Source organism: Petaurus breviceps, unplaced genomic scaffold (assembly GCF_028583685.1).
Source record: "Petaurus breviceps papuanus isolate PSGF00001 unplaced genomic scaffold, PetGlider_PUasm1.0 90779, whole genome shotgun sequence".
Classification (NCBI taxonomy): domain Eukaryota; kingdom Metazoa; phylum Chordata; class Mammalia; order Diprotodontia; family Petauridae; genus Petaurus; species Petaurus breviceps.
In genome coordinates, this window is record NW_027187344.1 from 83,033 (window position 1) to 100,162 (window position 17,130).

Below are 17,130 nucleotides of genomic sequence, written 5' to 3' on the forward strand. Positions count from 1 at the left end.
AAGGCTCCTGTCTCCTCTTATGCTACAAGAATTCAGCAGTCTCTGTTACTTTAGAGCAAGGCAATTAGGCCTGAGTCTGAACATCAGCTCTCACAGTTAGGCATTGTTTCCTTTGTTGAAATCATGTTTTAGCCGCAAATGGCTTTTCTTTAGCAAAGAAACAATTCAGATTCCCAAGGCAGCTTGTTAGAAAAAATACTGGACTGAGACTCAGGAGACCTGGGTTCTATCTACCAATAAGTGTAGAGCAAATTATTTCCCCCCATCTAACTTCCCAGTTTTTATAGCTTTCACATGAGAAAATAAGACTAGATCAAGGATTCTTAATCTGATCTCCATGGACATGGATAGATTTCAGAGGTTCCTATGACCTTGGATAAGGAAAAAAAATTCCATCTTTTCTTTCAAGGACTGCTAACTGGAATTTTGCATAGCCTTCCTTTATGAAGGTAACAAAGCATTCTGAGACAGGGACTGCCAAAGAAAGGTTAAAGAGTTCCTGTATTCTCTCCAAGGAGACTTCCGGATCTAACATTCTATAATAACGTGTTATTAAAACGTCCTTGACCTACCATGTGAATGAATCTCTAATAGTGAAAATGTATATTGAGGAAGCATCCTTCATGTCTCACCTGATCTTGGTTAGAGTGTGTCCAATTGTAAGTGATAAGGCCAACAGAAATGAAAAGAACCTGTGATGGAGCTATGGAGCAGTTTCTATGCGAGAAGCCCATTTTTACCTATGGGGAACCAAAACTTGATCTCATTAGTCCTGTGTTTCAACAACTGAATTTGGGTAATGTGTTAACTAGCCTAGCCTTATGAGAGGCAGTGGGATACAGAAAAAACACTGGATTGGGAGATGACCATAGTTTGAATCCTGGTTGTTATGCTACTCATGCAAATCACAACAACCCCTCTGGGCCTCAGTTTCCCCATCTGTAAGATTCAGAGGTTGGATGTTAGGATTTCTAAAACCCCTCCCACCTCTAAATTCTATCCATCATGATTTTGAAAGGTCAGCAGTAAACTTAACTTTAGACTAGCCAAAGCTAGAGTTAATTAAGCATCAGCTAATCACAACCCTGTGTATCTGACTGGGGAGATGGAGAGTCCACAAGAGAGAAAAAAATATTTCTCACACCATACTTTGCAATTTGGTGCCCAGTATTCTAAGGGTAAAAATGCTAGCCACTTCACTAGGCTTTGAGTTTAAGTGGAAAACTTGCTTCCTTAGTCAGTATAAAGGATTTAGGATACTTTCTAGGGGCTTGGTTTCTTAGCAGGGATGAGTTGGGGTTAGAATGAAAACTGAAACAGAGGCAGCAAAGGTGGCACAGTGTGTAGAGTGCTAGACTTGGAATCAGGAAGCTTTGCATTCAAATCCTGTTACAATTATTGGCTCTCTTACTTAATCTCTTTGTCTCATCTGTAAAATGGGAGTGGCCATAGGATCTACCTCACTATTATAATTGCATGTGGTGGTAAGGATCAAATGAAAAATATAAAGTGCTTTGCAAACCTCAAAGTTCTAAATAAATGCTAGCTATTATCATTACTATCTTCCCCACCATAAGATCCTGAAATGCCATCCTGATCTAATGGTCCTCACCAAGACCAACTCTCAAAGCCCTAGATATTATAAAGTGATCCTTCAGGCCAATGGCATTGCATCTCCTCCTACTTCAATAAACATAGCCCATGGCCCAGCCCTTGCCCATCCCCACTCACCAAGAAACCAGCTTCTCTTGCCCACCATCAAGTGATCTGCAAGTCTGGCTGCTGACCCTGTGCCAGAGGGGTGCCTCCAGTTCACTCTCCATCCGCTGTAGCTGTGAAAAAGCACATTTACTCTCTGGAAGGACATATGCCCCATTTTACCAGCTGCTTCCATGGCAGAGTTGAGTAGGTGGTGGTTGCTTGTTTTTCTAGACTAGCACACAGCCTGGCTCTAATTAATGCTACTATTTATTTCTCACCGCCTCTCAGAGGAGAAAGGCAAACAGTTTTGCAAGCTGGGACATGCCCACTGTCTTGGAAAGTATTCAGCCGGCTGTGAAGATAAGACAGACCCCACTGCTTTCCCATTATTCGTACTCACCCACATGCTTGGTAATTGCCTACAAAGGACTTATCACTAAGCAGCTGAAGCTTATAATAGAGAGCTCCAAGGTCACTATAGCATCAAACAACCACCTCCCCAGCCACCTCCCCAAGGGCTGCTCAGCCTCAAAGCCCCCGGCCAATCAACATCCCCCAATCTGGGAAAGATCCAAATTAGCCTGATCCTCTGATTAGCTACTTCAGCGCAAACCAGCCAAGCAAAGCCCCTAAGCCTCCATGCCAGAGAAAGACCCCAGGAGAGAGATCTAATTGCAAAATGGATCAAACAGAACAACTTACCACGTGCCTGGCTCTTTGAAGGCTGGCCCAAGCCAAGGCCACATCTGGGGAAATGACATGCAGATGCTGAGAACTCCAGAACACATCTAACGCCCATGTACCTCAAAGCCAAGTCTCCCCTCGGGCACACTGAGTTGTGTTTTTGGAATGAATTGTGTAGCTTCTGAGGAATTCCTGGGCTGCTAAATACCTCTGTGGAGTTTTTGCCTTTTAAAAACCACAAATCAGTGCCTCCTTTCTTTGAACCTTCTTTTTAGCTGGATCTGATTTTTTTTTCAATGTGAGACTTTTTTCAACAAGTGTTTCCAGGACTCAACAACTGATACAAAGATGCTGATCAAAATTCAAGGAAACTCAGATGGAGCAAAGCAGAAGACAGATGCAAAATGTTAGAATAATATTATCCAATAATCAAGTCATTTGGGAAGATATCATAAAGGAAGAGGTTAGAGGGAAAAACAGATGGCTGAGCTTAAAGGGGCTATATAAGATGGAGATAAATGATGTCTGCAAATGACTTTGGACTGCTAGAGGAAGAGTCACTATAAACATAAGAATTACTACTCAATGAGACACTCCAAATGTTTAGCAAATGAAGTCATGAGCTACTTTGGTTATCCCCAACCCCTATGCCCTGACTCTTTAAAAAAAAAACTCTCTATAAATCAACTAAGAACCCTGACATTCTGATAAGATTCTTGAGAGCTTTCTGTGAGCACAGTATTCTGAGAAGGTCCTCCTCCTAACATTTCCAGGTCTTTCTAAGGAGGGCTTCCCTTCACTCCATCCCTGAGACCTCAAAAGCATGTGAATGAAGTACGGTGTCAAAATGAATTCTAGCGTCAAGGAAGAGAACCTGCCTCTGAACTCCAGATTCAAAGAATAGAAGTTGGAGTGATCCATATATATTCTTCATTTCCCCCCTACCCTTGAGTCATTCATGCCTAGTATAATCTCTTTTGATGAAATGGATGCCCCTTATTTTCAGACTACCAGAAAGACAACCTCATTCAGGATGAATCCTGCCTGGCCTACTGAATAGGGTATGGGTAGGACACCTAGGCAAAAGGAGGGCTAGCTAATCAATGACATTGGTTCTTACAGGGAGTCAAAGTGGGATGAGATGTTCCAGCAGAGGCATCTAACCTTTCTGCATTGGAAGCAAAGTAGAATTAGTTTCTAAGGTACATTTCAATTCCAAAATCCTGGGATCTGAATTTAAAAATTAGAAAACTACAAAATGGTTTATCTTGGCTTTCTGCAGGTACTATCTCAAAATAGCTACCCCAAATAAACATGATGAAATGAATTCTTGACTCTGTCTAAAAAATTTAAGGACTTTTTAAGGGCTCAGACACATTGTCCAGAATGTGGTATGTTGTTAGAATGCAAAAACTTGAAATGGCAGGTGTCTAATATAAACTTAATAATTATTTCCTTCTGCAGATTTGTTGTTTGGTTTAACAGCAAATAATCATTTTTTCCCTTGGAAAATAACACAAGACCCCATATTTGGATGGAATTAATTGTAAGATTTGGAACTGGAAGGGGTCTTTGGAGATCATCTAGCCCAATGCTCTCATTTTACAAATGAAACAATTGAATCCTGCTGTGGTTAAGTGATTTGCTCAAGGCCACAGAGCAAGTGGCCAAGAGCCACGTGGGGGCAAAGTGTTACCTGCTTGACAAGCTTCATTTATAGAGAATTCTTCTTAGAGTCTTGTTGGCTTCTCAGTGGCCAATATCTCCTGCTTGATCAAGGAGTCTGAGGAAGCCCCATCAGATCAGGGCAAGATTAGGCTGCTATACAAGGCTTGAACCCAGGATAATATTGGAGTAAGGGATAAGAAACACATAAATACCACTCCTTGCTCTGAACCTTTTCAGTTGGGTGTGTAGTATAGAGGTGTAGTATAGGCAGGGATATGCTGGTAAATGCTTAACAACTAGCTGGTTTCTCTCTACCCAAAAAAAGACACACTTTCAAGTTTAATCTGCATTATTAATATTTTCTCTATCACTTTCTTAAGTGTGGAAATTAAACAAAAAATCAAATCAAGTCCTGATTTGTAGTGTTTGCCAATTTCCAAGGCATAAATGCTCGCACTGAAAATTGAACAATCAGGGCTGCCCATGCCCCTGAGAGAGGGCTTCACAATCTCTTCCTCATCTCCTACAGGACTGGGGGAAATCTAGTTTTCATTTAGATGAACTGTCTGGCCCTTAAGAAAAACCATATTCCCATAGGTTGTTTCGGCCTGGGACCAACTCTTTGTCTATCTTTGCCCACAGAGCTCCTCCCCTCAAGGCTTAGCTCAACTGCCACCTCCTCCAGGAAGCTTTCCTCAAATGAAATTGGGGAATCATCCCTAACTGAAATGCCATCTCCTTCCTCAGATCTTCCCAGGGCACTTCATCCGAACCTCTCCTTTGCCTCTAATCAAGTTCTGCTTTGTATTCATACTTATTTAGGTGCTTGTATGATTCTTAGCAAAGTGTAAACTGCTTGTCACCTTAATCTCCAGCAAGGATTGTAATGCTTGTTTTTGAATGGAAATGCTGATGTGGGGGTAGGAGTGAAAAGGATTTCTCTTTGGTTTGTGAGAAAGAGGGCTTCATAGTAAGACTTGTACATAAATCCCTCTTCCCATTCCCAAAGAACTGGTCCTTTTCTTAAAAAAAAAACCAAAAAACAATCCCCCCGCCTTCACTTTGTTCTTTGGTTTCCTGGTCTATAGTTCAAGTGCTGGTTACTATGAAAGGGAGGAGGAAATGTTGCCCCTGGTAGGGGGCTCTTCTAACAGGCAAGGTGGTGACCTTCAAGGAGGCCCTGTGCACTGGGGTGGGGGGTGAAGGACCGGGATGAAAGAAGCACTGCTTAAGTCTCTGAAATCTTTGGAAAGGTCCTCACCTGTGTTTAGGGAAAGTCCTCTTCCTAATCCTGCTCTGCCCCATCTCCAACCATTTCCTCATCCATCACCAAGTGCCTAGGTCCAAATCACTCACCATTCAAAAGATCTGATGGGGGGGAAGCAGCAGACGAAGCCATCTGGGGGTCTCCCTTAGAGTCTGAGAGAGCCTTCTGAAAATACAAAGCAGCCACAGCCAACCCAGCGTCCTTCCTGGCCTGGCTGTTAGTTGGTCTGGGGCTGTTGCCGGAGGAACCCAGGCATCCCCGCCCAGCTCCACCCCCAAACCAGTCTAAAGGGAGGGGGGTATGGGGCGCGGTTCTCTCCCTCCGGGTCCCTTTGTCTGGCTCACCTGCTTCACCTGGTGGGCGCTGCCCCAGCAACCCCGCCCCACTCAGGAGCCTTTGTAGAAGAAAGAAAGCATCCCTTTCCACCCCCAAGCCTCCTCTTTTTCTCCTCCCCCATCCCCCCTCAAAAAGGGGTGAGGGGGGAGCACACCGGGACTTACCTGATGCCTCAGGTAGGCAGAGTTTTTCTGCCCTGATTGGATCTGGTCAGATGGATGGGAGGAGCTCAGAAAACTGGGAGGAACCTTGGAGGTCATGTAGTCAAATACCAATGGCAAATTACCATTGATGTAAAAAAGCACTATCCAGCAAACTGGTACATAGAATAATAGGATTTAGACATTAAAAAGACCTGAGGGATCACTACTTTAAAACTCTCCATTTTACAGATGAGGAAACTGAGGCCCAGAGATGATCAGTGACATTCTTGAAATCACCCAAGTAGTTAAGTAGCAGATTAGGATCCAAAGCCAAACCTTCCCCTTCCAAATCCAGGTCTCTTTCCTAATACTGCATGAGTCACCCTGCCTCTTTTACCTCAAAGTCTGTAAAGGGCTTCAGTGGCAAACATGCACTCTTAAAGAAAGCTGAAGACAATTTCTGTGCTACGTTTGGAGCAGGCTTTTCTGGACTGGCTGGGTTCTGTTTATAATATCTCCTTTGTAAAAAGAAGGTGGTTCTGTACTCTTCAAGGGATCTCCCACACCAGGGAAACACAATCATCACCTTAGATGTGAAGGAGAGCTTGGAGACAGGAATCCCAAGACATCCTCCATCCCCTAGCTGACGTATCTGGTATTATCAGCAACATCTTCCAGTCAAAGTGCTGGGACATAGGATTGATTTATATTTGACTCAGTGTAACTGTAAATTCTTTACATTTAACTACTGTGAATCATAAGAAAAATGAGAGATGAACTGAGAGAATAGGGAGGGACTAAAGGACTAGTGCTCAAGGTGAGAGAGATGAGAAGTTATCTGAGAATGAATTGGAGGAAAGTTAAAACCAAATAGGGAATCCACTCTGTGAAGGCTTTAATTGAGATAAATTGTTCCTAATCTTACATTTAAGACTTGTTACCCCCCGGACACTTTTTCCTTCTCAGGAATGGAACCCACTTTGTGAAAGTACTTGACTAGGGAAGTTTCTGCTATTCCTGACCCAGAATGACTATTCCAAAGAGAAAGTATAACCTTCCTGATCTCTGTGTAAAAGATGTCAGTCCAGTACAATGGAAAAGCATGCTAGATTTGGAGGCAGATATGAGTTTGAATCCCAACTGTCACTTGCTACCTATATGACCCTGAGCAAGTCATTGACACTTCTGGGCCTCAGTTTCTTTATCTGTACAATGTCATCAACAAGCATTTATTAAGGACTATGTGTCAGGCATTGTGCTTAGAACTGAGGATAGAAAGAAAGGAAAAAACAGTCCCTGCCCTCAAGGAGTTTACCTTTTAATGGGAAAGACAACACACATATAGCATAGGTGAAAGGTTATTTGAGAGGGGAAGACATTAGTAGGTAGAGGGACCTTTGAGAAGGTAGGAGTTTATCTGAGTCTGAGAGTTTACCTGAGAAGGAAACCAAAAGGTCGAAGTGAGGAAGGGGAGCATCCTAGGAGTAAGGGATAGCCAATGAAAAGGCACTGAGACAGGAGATGAAGTGTCATGTTTGAGGAGCAGCAAGCATACCAGCATAGCTGGATTGCATAAGATGTGGAGAGGAGCAGTCAAAAGACCAGAAAAGTAGGAAGAGTCCAGATCTATGATTGGATGACATCTCTCACACTGCCCCCATAAAGGTTTGAACTAAGGCACCAAATCCATTGAGACTTCCCCAAAATCCACAGGATAGGCATCATTCTATGTAAGATCTAAGTGCAGAGGGTGAAGTAGGTGTCAGAAGAACACCGAGATTCAACATCATGCAGTTCAACACCTGGACAAGGCTTTGCACTGTTGATAAAGGATGGTGACTTGGGTAATGGACACAGACAAAACCAACCTGCGCAAGGTCAGACCCCTCAGCAAAGTTTCCAGGCTGTTAGTGCTATCATCTCCCATATCTTTCTCCATTTCTCTTACTTTTCCCTCTATTCTTCCCGCACGTAACTCTTGGGGATATAAAAATAAACAGAACAAGGACAGAACATGGAAGAATTAAGCCTATAGGACTAACTCTAAATGCATTCGTTCGTGGTCTGCTTCTGACCAGAAAGTTCTGTCCCTGGTCCTGAACAACTCTACTCTGGGTCTGGGATGCTGACCATAAAAGGAAGCAATGAAGTTGACCTATAAAATCAATTTATTCTCCTGAAAAATTGTGAAGGATCTGGTTGAGGAAAGGGTCTCTGATTGGTAGTAATTCCTTTATTTCTACTTGAAACATCCATGGATGTGAAGAATTTGCCTGGTCTAACTTGAATTACTTAGGATACAGTTTCCGCTCTAGTCTTAGTGAGGACAAAGTAGTCCTCACCATCCCTCAAGGACCAGAGCTCCCTTTGGGAAAGTAGGCACTGTCTCTGTAAGATATTTTCTCATTCAAACTGGACAATCCCAGGATTTTCATATGTTCCTTATCAGTCCTGGATTCTTGCTCTCTGCATCTTCCCCTTCAAGAGCTGGGGAGTGGCCCCAATTTTGTTCTGTCGAACAGGGGCTGGGAACAAGGATTCAGAAAAAGCCTGAACATGGGTGACTGTAGTGTGTTAGGGATGGGGGAGAAGATTCTGGTCGTGGCCACAGATGAATTTGAGGGGAGAAGAGGATCAGAGTTCCCATATCTAAAGCTAAAAGGGACCCTGCTGTCATCGAATGCAAGTCCTCTATACTATAGAAGAGGAAACCGAGGCCCAAAGATATTAAGTGACTTGCCCAAAGTCATGTGACGAATGTGGGGAGGTAAAAGGAAGAAGAGGTAGCTTCAGCAGTCTTAGCCACAGATGAGTGGGGTAGAAGGAGGAAGGATTTGAAGAGGTTCTGGCCACAGATAAAGGAGGAGAATAGAGAAGATAAAGAAGAGATGAAAGTGAATGGGAGAAGAGGAAGAGACCCTGGTCACAGATGAATGTGGGCAGGTTAGGAGGACAATGAAGTGGAGGATAGGGACTGGATAGAAGGAAGAGGAATTAGTGACTAAGACCTCCCTGGCAATAGCTGGTGGTTTGTACCAAGATCCCAGAAAGTCTCATTATGGCCGACTTTCTAGGCTATGTTCCTCAATGGATCCAGAATCTTCTTGCATATACCTGGACAACAATCCCTGGAAAACAGCTGGATAACTGCAACCTGTAGGTGGGTGTCAACACTTATAAAATCAGGCCTACTCCCTAACTGGGACTAGAACCAAGGAAAGATAGGTTTTGCTGTGAGGTCTTGGGTAAAACTGACTTGAAATATACATATACATATACATATATACATAATACCCCAAAGAGGTTTTTTTGAAGAGAGAAAAGACCCATATGTGCAAAAATATTTATAGCAGTACTTTTGTCATAGCAAAGAACTGTAATCAAAAGGAATATCTATCAATTGGGGATTGACTGAACACACTTTGGCACATGAATATTATTTATATAGAATTATGATCATATAATTCTATATATTTTATATATGATATATAATTATATTATGTAGAATATTATTGTAACATTAGAAATTACCAGAAAAGATGGTTTTAGTGGAACCTGGGAAGAGTTGTATTAACTGATGCAGAATAAAGTGAGTAGAACCATAAAAATTATATATAATGTTATATATAACACTGTGAAGAAAATTTAGAAAGACCTAATGTGATGGAACATTAAGAAATGACAAATATGATGAGTAGAGAAAAACATGCAAAAATTTACATTTATGAATGCAAATGTAAGCAGAGCCAAGAAAACAATATAGAGAATGAAAGACTTAAGAACACTGATGAAGGCAATGACCAACCATGACTCCAGAGGGCTAATGAAGAATCCTGGTACACACTTCCCAACTGAGAGGTGATAGACTCAAGGTATACATTGAAACATACATTTTTGGACATAGCAAATATGTAGATTTGATGTTTGACTCTGCTTATTTGCTAAAAAGATTATGGTTTTCTTTTCATATGGGGGCATAAGTGATTAGATCACTAAAAAAAGAAAGAGGCATTGAAGCAATTTTTTTTTAATTCACAGAAGAGAATTGAAAGAAGTTCAGAAGGAAATAGAAAAGCATGACAGGTTTGAAAGTAATATGTTACATGTATTACATACCTGTTAAAAATGCAAGCTATACTAATAGATTTACGTTTTCACACAATATTTTTCTGTTCTTTATACATGAATATATTCTTTTTGTGTTCATTAAAACTAAAATTTTTAAAAACCTTAAATATGTATTTTTTTCCCTCCGCAGAATGGGATTGATGGAAACACAGATGGATAAAGGAATGCTTTTTTCTGAGAAAGAGGAAAAAATCTTCAGCAATTTTCCTTCTTAGCCATGTCTTTGTCAGGAACCAGGGTCATAAAGCATTTAGCATCCCTCATTTTCCTAGCATAATGTGAAATGGATAAGAGGAATATATGTGAATGACCCTGTTCAGAGATAATTTCATAAGAGAAGAGTTGGAGAAGGGGGAAAATAGTGGGTAGATTTCTGAGCAATAACATAATAAACATGATTCCCAAGGAACAAGGATGAAGTATTTTGCTCACCTCCTGATAGGTGATTGACTCAAGGTACAAAGCGAGACATACATTTTTAGACATGGCCAACGTGGGAATTCATTTTGCTTGTCTATGCATATTTATTACAAAAGCATTTTCTTTTCTTTTTTCAAAGCATGTGTGTGGGGGAAATGAGTGATGGGAGAGAGAGAGAGAAAGTAGATTTTTGTTAAGTAAAAAAAAATAAAACTTAAAAAAAGAGAGAGAGAAAAGGTAGTGGATTGCCAAAGAAACATGAACCTTAGGAAGGAAATCAGGCCCCAGGAAAAGGATCTAGGCTCTTGTGATTGTACAGAAAACCTGCCCAGAAGCTGGTGGTCTGGTCAAAATCCTTATTGTTCCAACCTTGTGTGGTTTTTGCCAAATATTGTCTTACTATTTTCCTACTTATCTGGGATTCTAACTCCCAATTAATCATTTTGATTGTGTCCTTTCCAGTAGAGATCATTCTCCTTTGTAAGGAAGACAGAAGCAAAGCATGAACTGAACAACTTTGTCTTCTGAATCATACGTTATCACCATTCCATCCACCCCCAAGCAATAGTCCTGTACTTTCTCTGATCTTCCTCTTTTCCCCAATATACCTTATTTTAAAAATAAACCATTTTTCTTGTCCACAGAATAAACTAAAGCTAGTGCAAAAAGTCTAGCTTTAGCAGTCCTGACACTATTATTGTACAACCATGCCATTTTAATTTTGTCACTGACCCTTGGTTTCATCTTCCATATTTGAATACTAATAGAGATTCACATTTTTGTTTGTCTTTTTGGAAACCAAAGTTGGTCAAAGAGGTCCCTAGCATCACTGTCTCAGATCCTCTTTCCCTCTTCATCAGAATTATTTCCTTATGTCTTCAGAATTTCATTCTTGAAAGCACCCTACCCTGCCAGGTGGATTTCTTCTACTGAATTTTAGATCACAGGATGCCTTTCTTCTGAGACCTCAGGCATCTAGGTAGAGAAGTAGCATACTGATGTGACTAGAGTGCTACACTGGGGTCCAGGAAGACCCTGGTTTTAGTCTTGCCTCTCACACATGCTATCTGCTTGGTTCTGGACAAGGGTCTCAGAGCCTCTATTTTCTCATCTAGAAAATGAAGGGCTTGGTCTCCATGGTATTCTAAGGTCCTTCCAGCTCTAAATCTGTGTTTCTCCCCAAAGCTGGAGTGTCTGTCAAACTATGACCAGATTTCTTCTCCCTTGTTACAAATTCCAAGATGGAATGGTAATTCCATTTTAGTAAATGTTTAGTATATGCTTAGTAAATATTTGAGAGAGTGGCTTTTCTCGGCCACTTGGCCTTTCAGCAGTGTTCTCTTAGAAGTTAGAAGGCTGAAGTGAGGTGAGTGTGATGAGTGACTATAAGTCTCAGGACATAGAAGGGTGTGTGGGGGGAGAGGGGAGTTTGTATGTGCAGACATGCGCAAGTACTTCAGGACTGTGACCAGTCTCCTAGAAAACAAACCAGGCTGGGAACACAGGGCAATGAGTGCCAGGAATAGATTTTCCCTCTGTCTCCAGATAATTACTCATAGTTCAGGAATGAAAAAAAGGAATCCAGGGCCCACACATCTATAGTGAGAGCCAAACTCATATCCTCATCAAATTTTGAAGAAAGAGGTGACCCTCTACGCCTTCCCTGCTGCACCTTGTTCCCAGTCAGCTCAAGAGAGATGACTTCCCAGGGGCAAGGGGTCTAGAAGTAGAGGAAAGGGGGACTACATAAGAAATATTAGTATAGATGTGGTATGGCACTGGCTTTACATTGGAATTCTAGTACATGATGGCTAGTAGTTACATAAGACTCTGCTATATTAAAATAAAGGTAATCCTGTCTCTGAGGTGCCAAAGCAGAAAACTAACATAGAGTCATCAGGGACCTGCGCCATTGTACAATGTGGGGAGGGAGGGATTTCTCCCTAAATGTGTGTCTTTCTGAATGTCAGCACCCTGGAGGAAGTCATGTGTGTATTTCCCTTCCTTGCAAAGCTCTTAGCCACCTACCCACCCTTGAAGGTTCATTCACCATCATGCCTTGCTTCCTGGACCCTACTTCCCCTTTACCAAGTCAATACAATTCTATACAACTGAGCAGACTTCCTGTGCACTGCTTGACGTGACTGAGGTGAGTGTGGGGGGTGTAAGCAACACTGGATGTCCAATATCATTAGTGGTGGTAGTATGTGTGAGCCTTGGGATGCCCCAAGATCTTTGTATCTTCCATTTCTCCATCCCCTGACCTTCTCAACTAAGTTTGTTCCAGGTACTAGAATACTAAGTTATGACTCTGGGACAATTTCAGCTCTTTGCCCTGACTCCTGCTCAGGCAGGAACTTCCAAATCCTAAATTGGGAAGAGGAGATTAGAGGGGCAGAGAAGAAACAATGGATAAGCAAGCTCAGGGGCTTCATTTTAATCTGTTCCCTTCCTTATCTAACCTTAGGTACCTGGTTCCTTTCTATGGAGCTTCCACCAGAGACACAGGGCACCTGGCCCTTTCCCCAACCTACTACTTTAATAGATAGCCTAGCTCCTATGTAGAAAGCAGTTGGCTTGACTACTGAGGTGACTAGAACGATTCACCCACAACATAGGCAGGTGTGTCCCAGGCACAGAAGTACCTCCTACATTAGGAAAGAGGCTGTGATATACTTGTAACACAGAGGCTACTGCCCTAAGGAAGGTTAACCCTGGGAAGAACACTGCAAGAGAGGGAAAATGAGGCCCGTAGGGCAAAGAATCTAATGCTTTCTCTGAGTTTCCATTTCTAAGCCCCACTTGTGTTCTCTGTCTTTCCTGAGCTCTCTCCAGGGTGAGTTCTCAGCATGCACTATTCTCTCAGGTACTTTCCCTGTAGAAAGTGTCATTGTAGTCTTTAGGTCTGGAGCTAGCAGATAAGGGATCCTTGTGAGTGTAAGAAGTTGGGTGAAGAATAATAAATCCTGAGATGTATTACCTGAGAGGTGGTGAATTAATAATTAATTTATGGAATTAAGAAATGGGGTCAGGCAGACAATTTGCAGTTCTTTGGGTACTTTTTGGGAAAGACCACAATAGGCAGTGGGAAATGGGATGGCAATCACGTTTTCATTAAACATAGAGGGTATGGAGGCAAAAAGCCCATAAAGGCAGAGAAAAGCCAGGAAAAGTAGGGAGGGAAACAGAGGCAAATAGCCAGATGGGGGAATGAAATGGTGAAGAGAGATAGGCATCATGGGGAAAGCGTTGAGGAGAAGAGAGAGGCAGAGAATTATCATTCACTTAACCATGGATTACAGTTGAAAGCACTAGGCAGCATGGACCGGATGGAGAGGGAAATGTGCTGGGGGCAGGAGGCTGGTGTGAGGACGTGAGTTTGAGGTCTCATTTTATAGAGACTTGGGAGGGAGACAGACTAACTTCTATTTGTGTCACCTTGGGGTTAGTTCATTACTATATCTTAGCTATCTCAAAGTGATCAGTAAGACTTCAAAGTCAGCACCTTTTTGATGGTCTACTGGGCTGGAACTATGGAGGTCTAGAGTTTGTCTGGAATTCACATATCATAATACAAGAACCCTGGCAGCAGTACCTAGATAACCTCTCCTGACTCATCACATAATACTGGGATATTAATTTTGGTTAATACATGATATAATTTGCAAATTATGCTCCTTTGATCTTTGGGACAGTTTGTACAGGACTTCTGGGTTCTCCTTTGCATTCTTATTTCCTGCTATTGCCCCTTTGTACTAGCTACTAGATAAATTTACTTACTATACTGAGAGGGGCAGAGTAGTCCAGGAGACTAGAACAAGATATAATTTTAACATGGGTAGATATCCTACTATTCCCAATTGCTCTCTCACTGGTATCTCAGAGGACATATTAGGGTCAAGAGGAAAATACTGAAGAGAAGAGAGTCCACCACTATTCACAGAGACAATCTGTAAATTGTGTGCCCCTACCCTCACCAAAGGAGTACTAGAAAGTTATTTAGAGACATGATGCTGAGTCCTGTCTGGGATTCTTCTCACTGGAGGGTCTAATATTAGATCACTACCCCAATTCCCATTTCTGGCCTTAGGTCTATTATTTTTTTATGTTTTCTCTAGAAGGGTCACCATAACATATTGGGGGCTAGATACCCACAGTGTAACCTTTGTTCATATAGAGACTTATACTTCTTACCCATAACCAGCCTTTATCTGTATCTGGACCCTAGGCCTTAGGCCTGGTCAGGATTCACTAAACCTCAACCTGAAGGACCTTCACTCCTATGATACCCTCTTTCCTTCCCCATACCTTCTCATACTGATGGAAATGGTAGGTGTGGGGAACATACATGAGCAGCAGGACTAGGAAATATAGCATTTTTCAGCCTAGGATAGAATGCCTTGAGTCTAGACATTAGGGCCAAGTGTCATGACAGACTAGACAAGATAGTTAAAGCTGAATCTCAGGACCTTGGTTTTTCTTTCCTGGTCAGAATTCAAGGGGATAATGTCAAGTGGAAATAAGGGCTTATTAATGGTGGTAGTAAGGAAGATAAGGTAAGTAAGTAAGGTAAGGGAGGCTTGATCATGAGTTCAAGAGTTAAGAACAGGTAGTGGCCATAGTTCTTTTTTTTTTTTAAGCAATCAGGGTTAAGTAACTTGCTCAAGGTTACACGGCCAGTTATTTCTGGGTGTGGTGCTGAGTATCTAAGCCCAGATTTGATCCAGGTCATCCAGACACTGGAGCTGGTGCTCTTACTCGCTGAGCCACCTGGCCGCCCCTAAGCAATTGGGGTTAAGTAACTTGCTCAAGGTTACACGGCCAGGTGTTTCTGGGTGGGTGCTAAGTATCTGAGTCTGGGATTCGATCTCCAGGTCATCCTGACACTGGAGCCGGTGCTCTTACTCGCTGGCCACCCCCATAGTTCTTGATAAGATTTACCTTGGTCCCTAATTGAGGTCAGAACCAGATATTAAGATGGATAAACTCTCTAGGTAAGTACCAAGTGAGGGCAGTAAGAAACCACACCAATGCCAGCACTGACAAGCTTAGTGGTGAGTGAGTCAGAGAGAAGGAAGGAACTGGAACAAACTTTTCTCTCACTCCTAAATTACCAGTTTGACAGACACGCGTGGGAGCACGATGGCAAAATCCAAGAAGCAGAAACACTGCTGGGAGGGGAATGTACCAAGACTGACCTGAGCCTGTCAACAAAATGGGAACCCCAGAGGGAATTCATCAATGAGAACTGCCTCTTCTGGGCCTGACCTGCCGTGTTAATCTTCCCCTCTCCTACATCCCTTCTCAACCCCCTTGCTCATTATAGGCCCTACCCAAGTGTTTCTCTGCCAGAAGAATCTTCATCTAAATCACAAGTCCTGGAGAGTCAGGATGAACTAATGTCATGATATTTTCTTTGTCCTTCTGTTTCCTTTTTCAGAAAGGATAGAATTAGGAGTCATGGAAAGATTGGACCAGAAGATTCCAGGTGATAACCTTCCTGGAATCAAAGAAGGCCTGGAGTCCAGATGCTAGGTTCGAGAGTCAAAGACCAGATGAGATAGCTCAGGACACATTGTATTTTTTAATTTGTTTCTTGGGGAAATGAATGGGAAAACCTGGTCAGAGGTATTAGCATTGTATGCTATATTTTGTTTCCTGGGGAAATGAATGGGAAAACCTGGTCAGAAGTATTAGCATTATATGCAATTAGATTCTCAGTCAAGAATAGATTATACCTAACAAGTATTAATTTTTAAAAATTGTTTATCTAGAGTTTTTAAAATCTAATGAAAGGATTTTAAAACTGAAAGGGATGAGATGGGGAGAAAAGTACCTACAGTGATCCACAAAACTAAGTATCATAGAAAGTAACTACAATGAAGAAAAAAAATAGAAGTAGAGAAACCCAGAAATTAACAGGAGACAAAATCCAACAAAGGAGCCAGCAATAAGATCCACAGCCTCAGATGTCTATACACAAATGTATTATGGGAAAAAAAAGATGACCTAGATATTCTAAAGCAAGGAGGCATTGGTGGAATGATACCCATAACTAGAATATAGTTCTAGACAAATATTGTTCAAATAGAATATGATAGATAGAGAGATATGGGGTAAAGATAGAGGAAGTAGCCTTGTATTTTAAGAAGATAGATAGGGTGGGGCAGAGCCAAGATGATGGACTATTAGGAAGGAATGAAGTGATCTCCTTTCCACAAATTCCTCCAAGCATATATAGAAAATGCACCAAACCAAATCCTAATGGAGAAATCCAGAAAAACTCACAATTAGTCAATTGTCCAATCCAGCTTGGCATAAAGAGACAGACAAGAAGGTCTGAGGACACTGGGGACGAGTCAGTTCAGGAGCATGGAGCAGCCAGAAGGAGACTGTATACCAGGGCAAGAGGAAGCCCCAGACCCACATCAAGGCACCACCAGTCCGGTACTGTGACGCTGCAATGGGAACAAGTGTAAGCTGGAAGGTTTGCTGCCTGCTATCCAGTTTCAGGTCACAGATCTAGGGCAGAGTGAGAAAGGAATCTGTACAGAGTAGTTAGGGTCCTCCGGTAGGAAGATCTTGGGCTATGCATAGAGGAGGGAAGAATTTCAGAAGACAGGAACAGAAGTGATAGCTAGGCTAAGCACAGAACAGGGTCTCACTTCCAAGATCTAGTGCAGGCTACAGAGAATAACCAGAGAAGGAATCCAAGACCAAAGGAAAATCTACAATTCTGCCATTTTGAACCAACTGTTTCCAAGCTGGCTGATAGTGGTTGAG

At 42.1% G+C, this 17,130-nt stretch overlaps 1 protein-coding gene across 1 annotated transcript in view; it reads right to left on the reverse strand.

The window, feature by feature from the left end:
- LOC138147034 (uncharacterized) overlaps positions 1-5,716 on the reverse strand; it is an 88,736-nt gene extending 83,020 nt beyond the window's left edge. The window contains exons 1-3 of the mRNA XM_069069182.1: positions 5,410-5,716; positions 2,404-2,447; positions 1,732-1,832 (exon numbers count right to left, since the gene is read on the reverse strand). Coding sequence (XP_068925283.1) covers positions 1,732-1,832; positions 2,404-2,447; positions 5,410-5,452 — 188 coding nt within the window. The 5' untranslated portion in view covers positions 5,453-5,716. The remainder of the gene's footprint in view (positions 1-1,731; positions 1,833-2,403; positions 2,448-5,409) is intronic.
- Between the last annotated feature and the right edge of the window lie 11,414 nt (positions 5,717-17,130).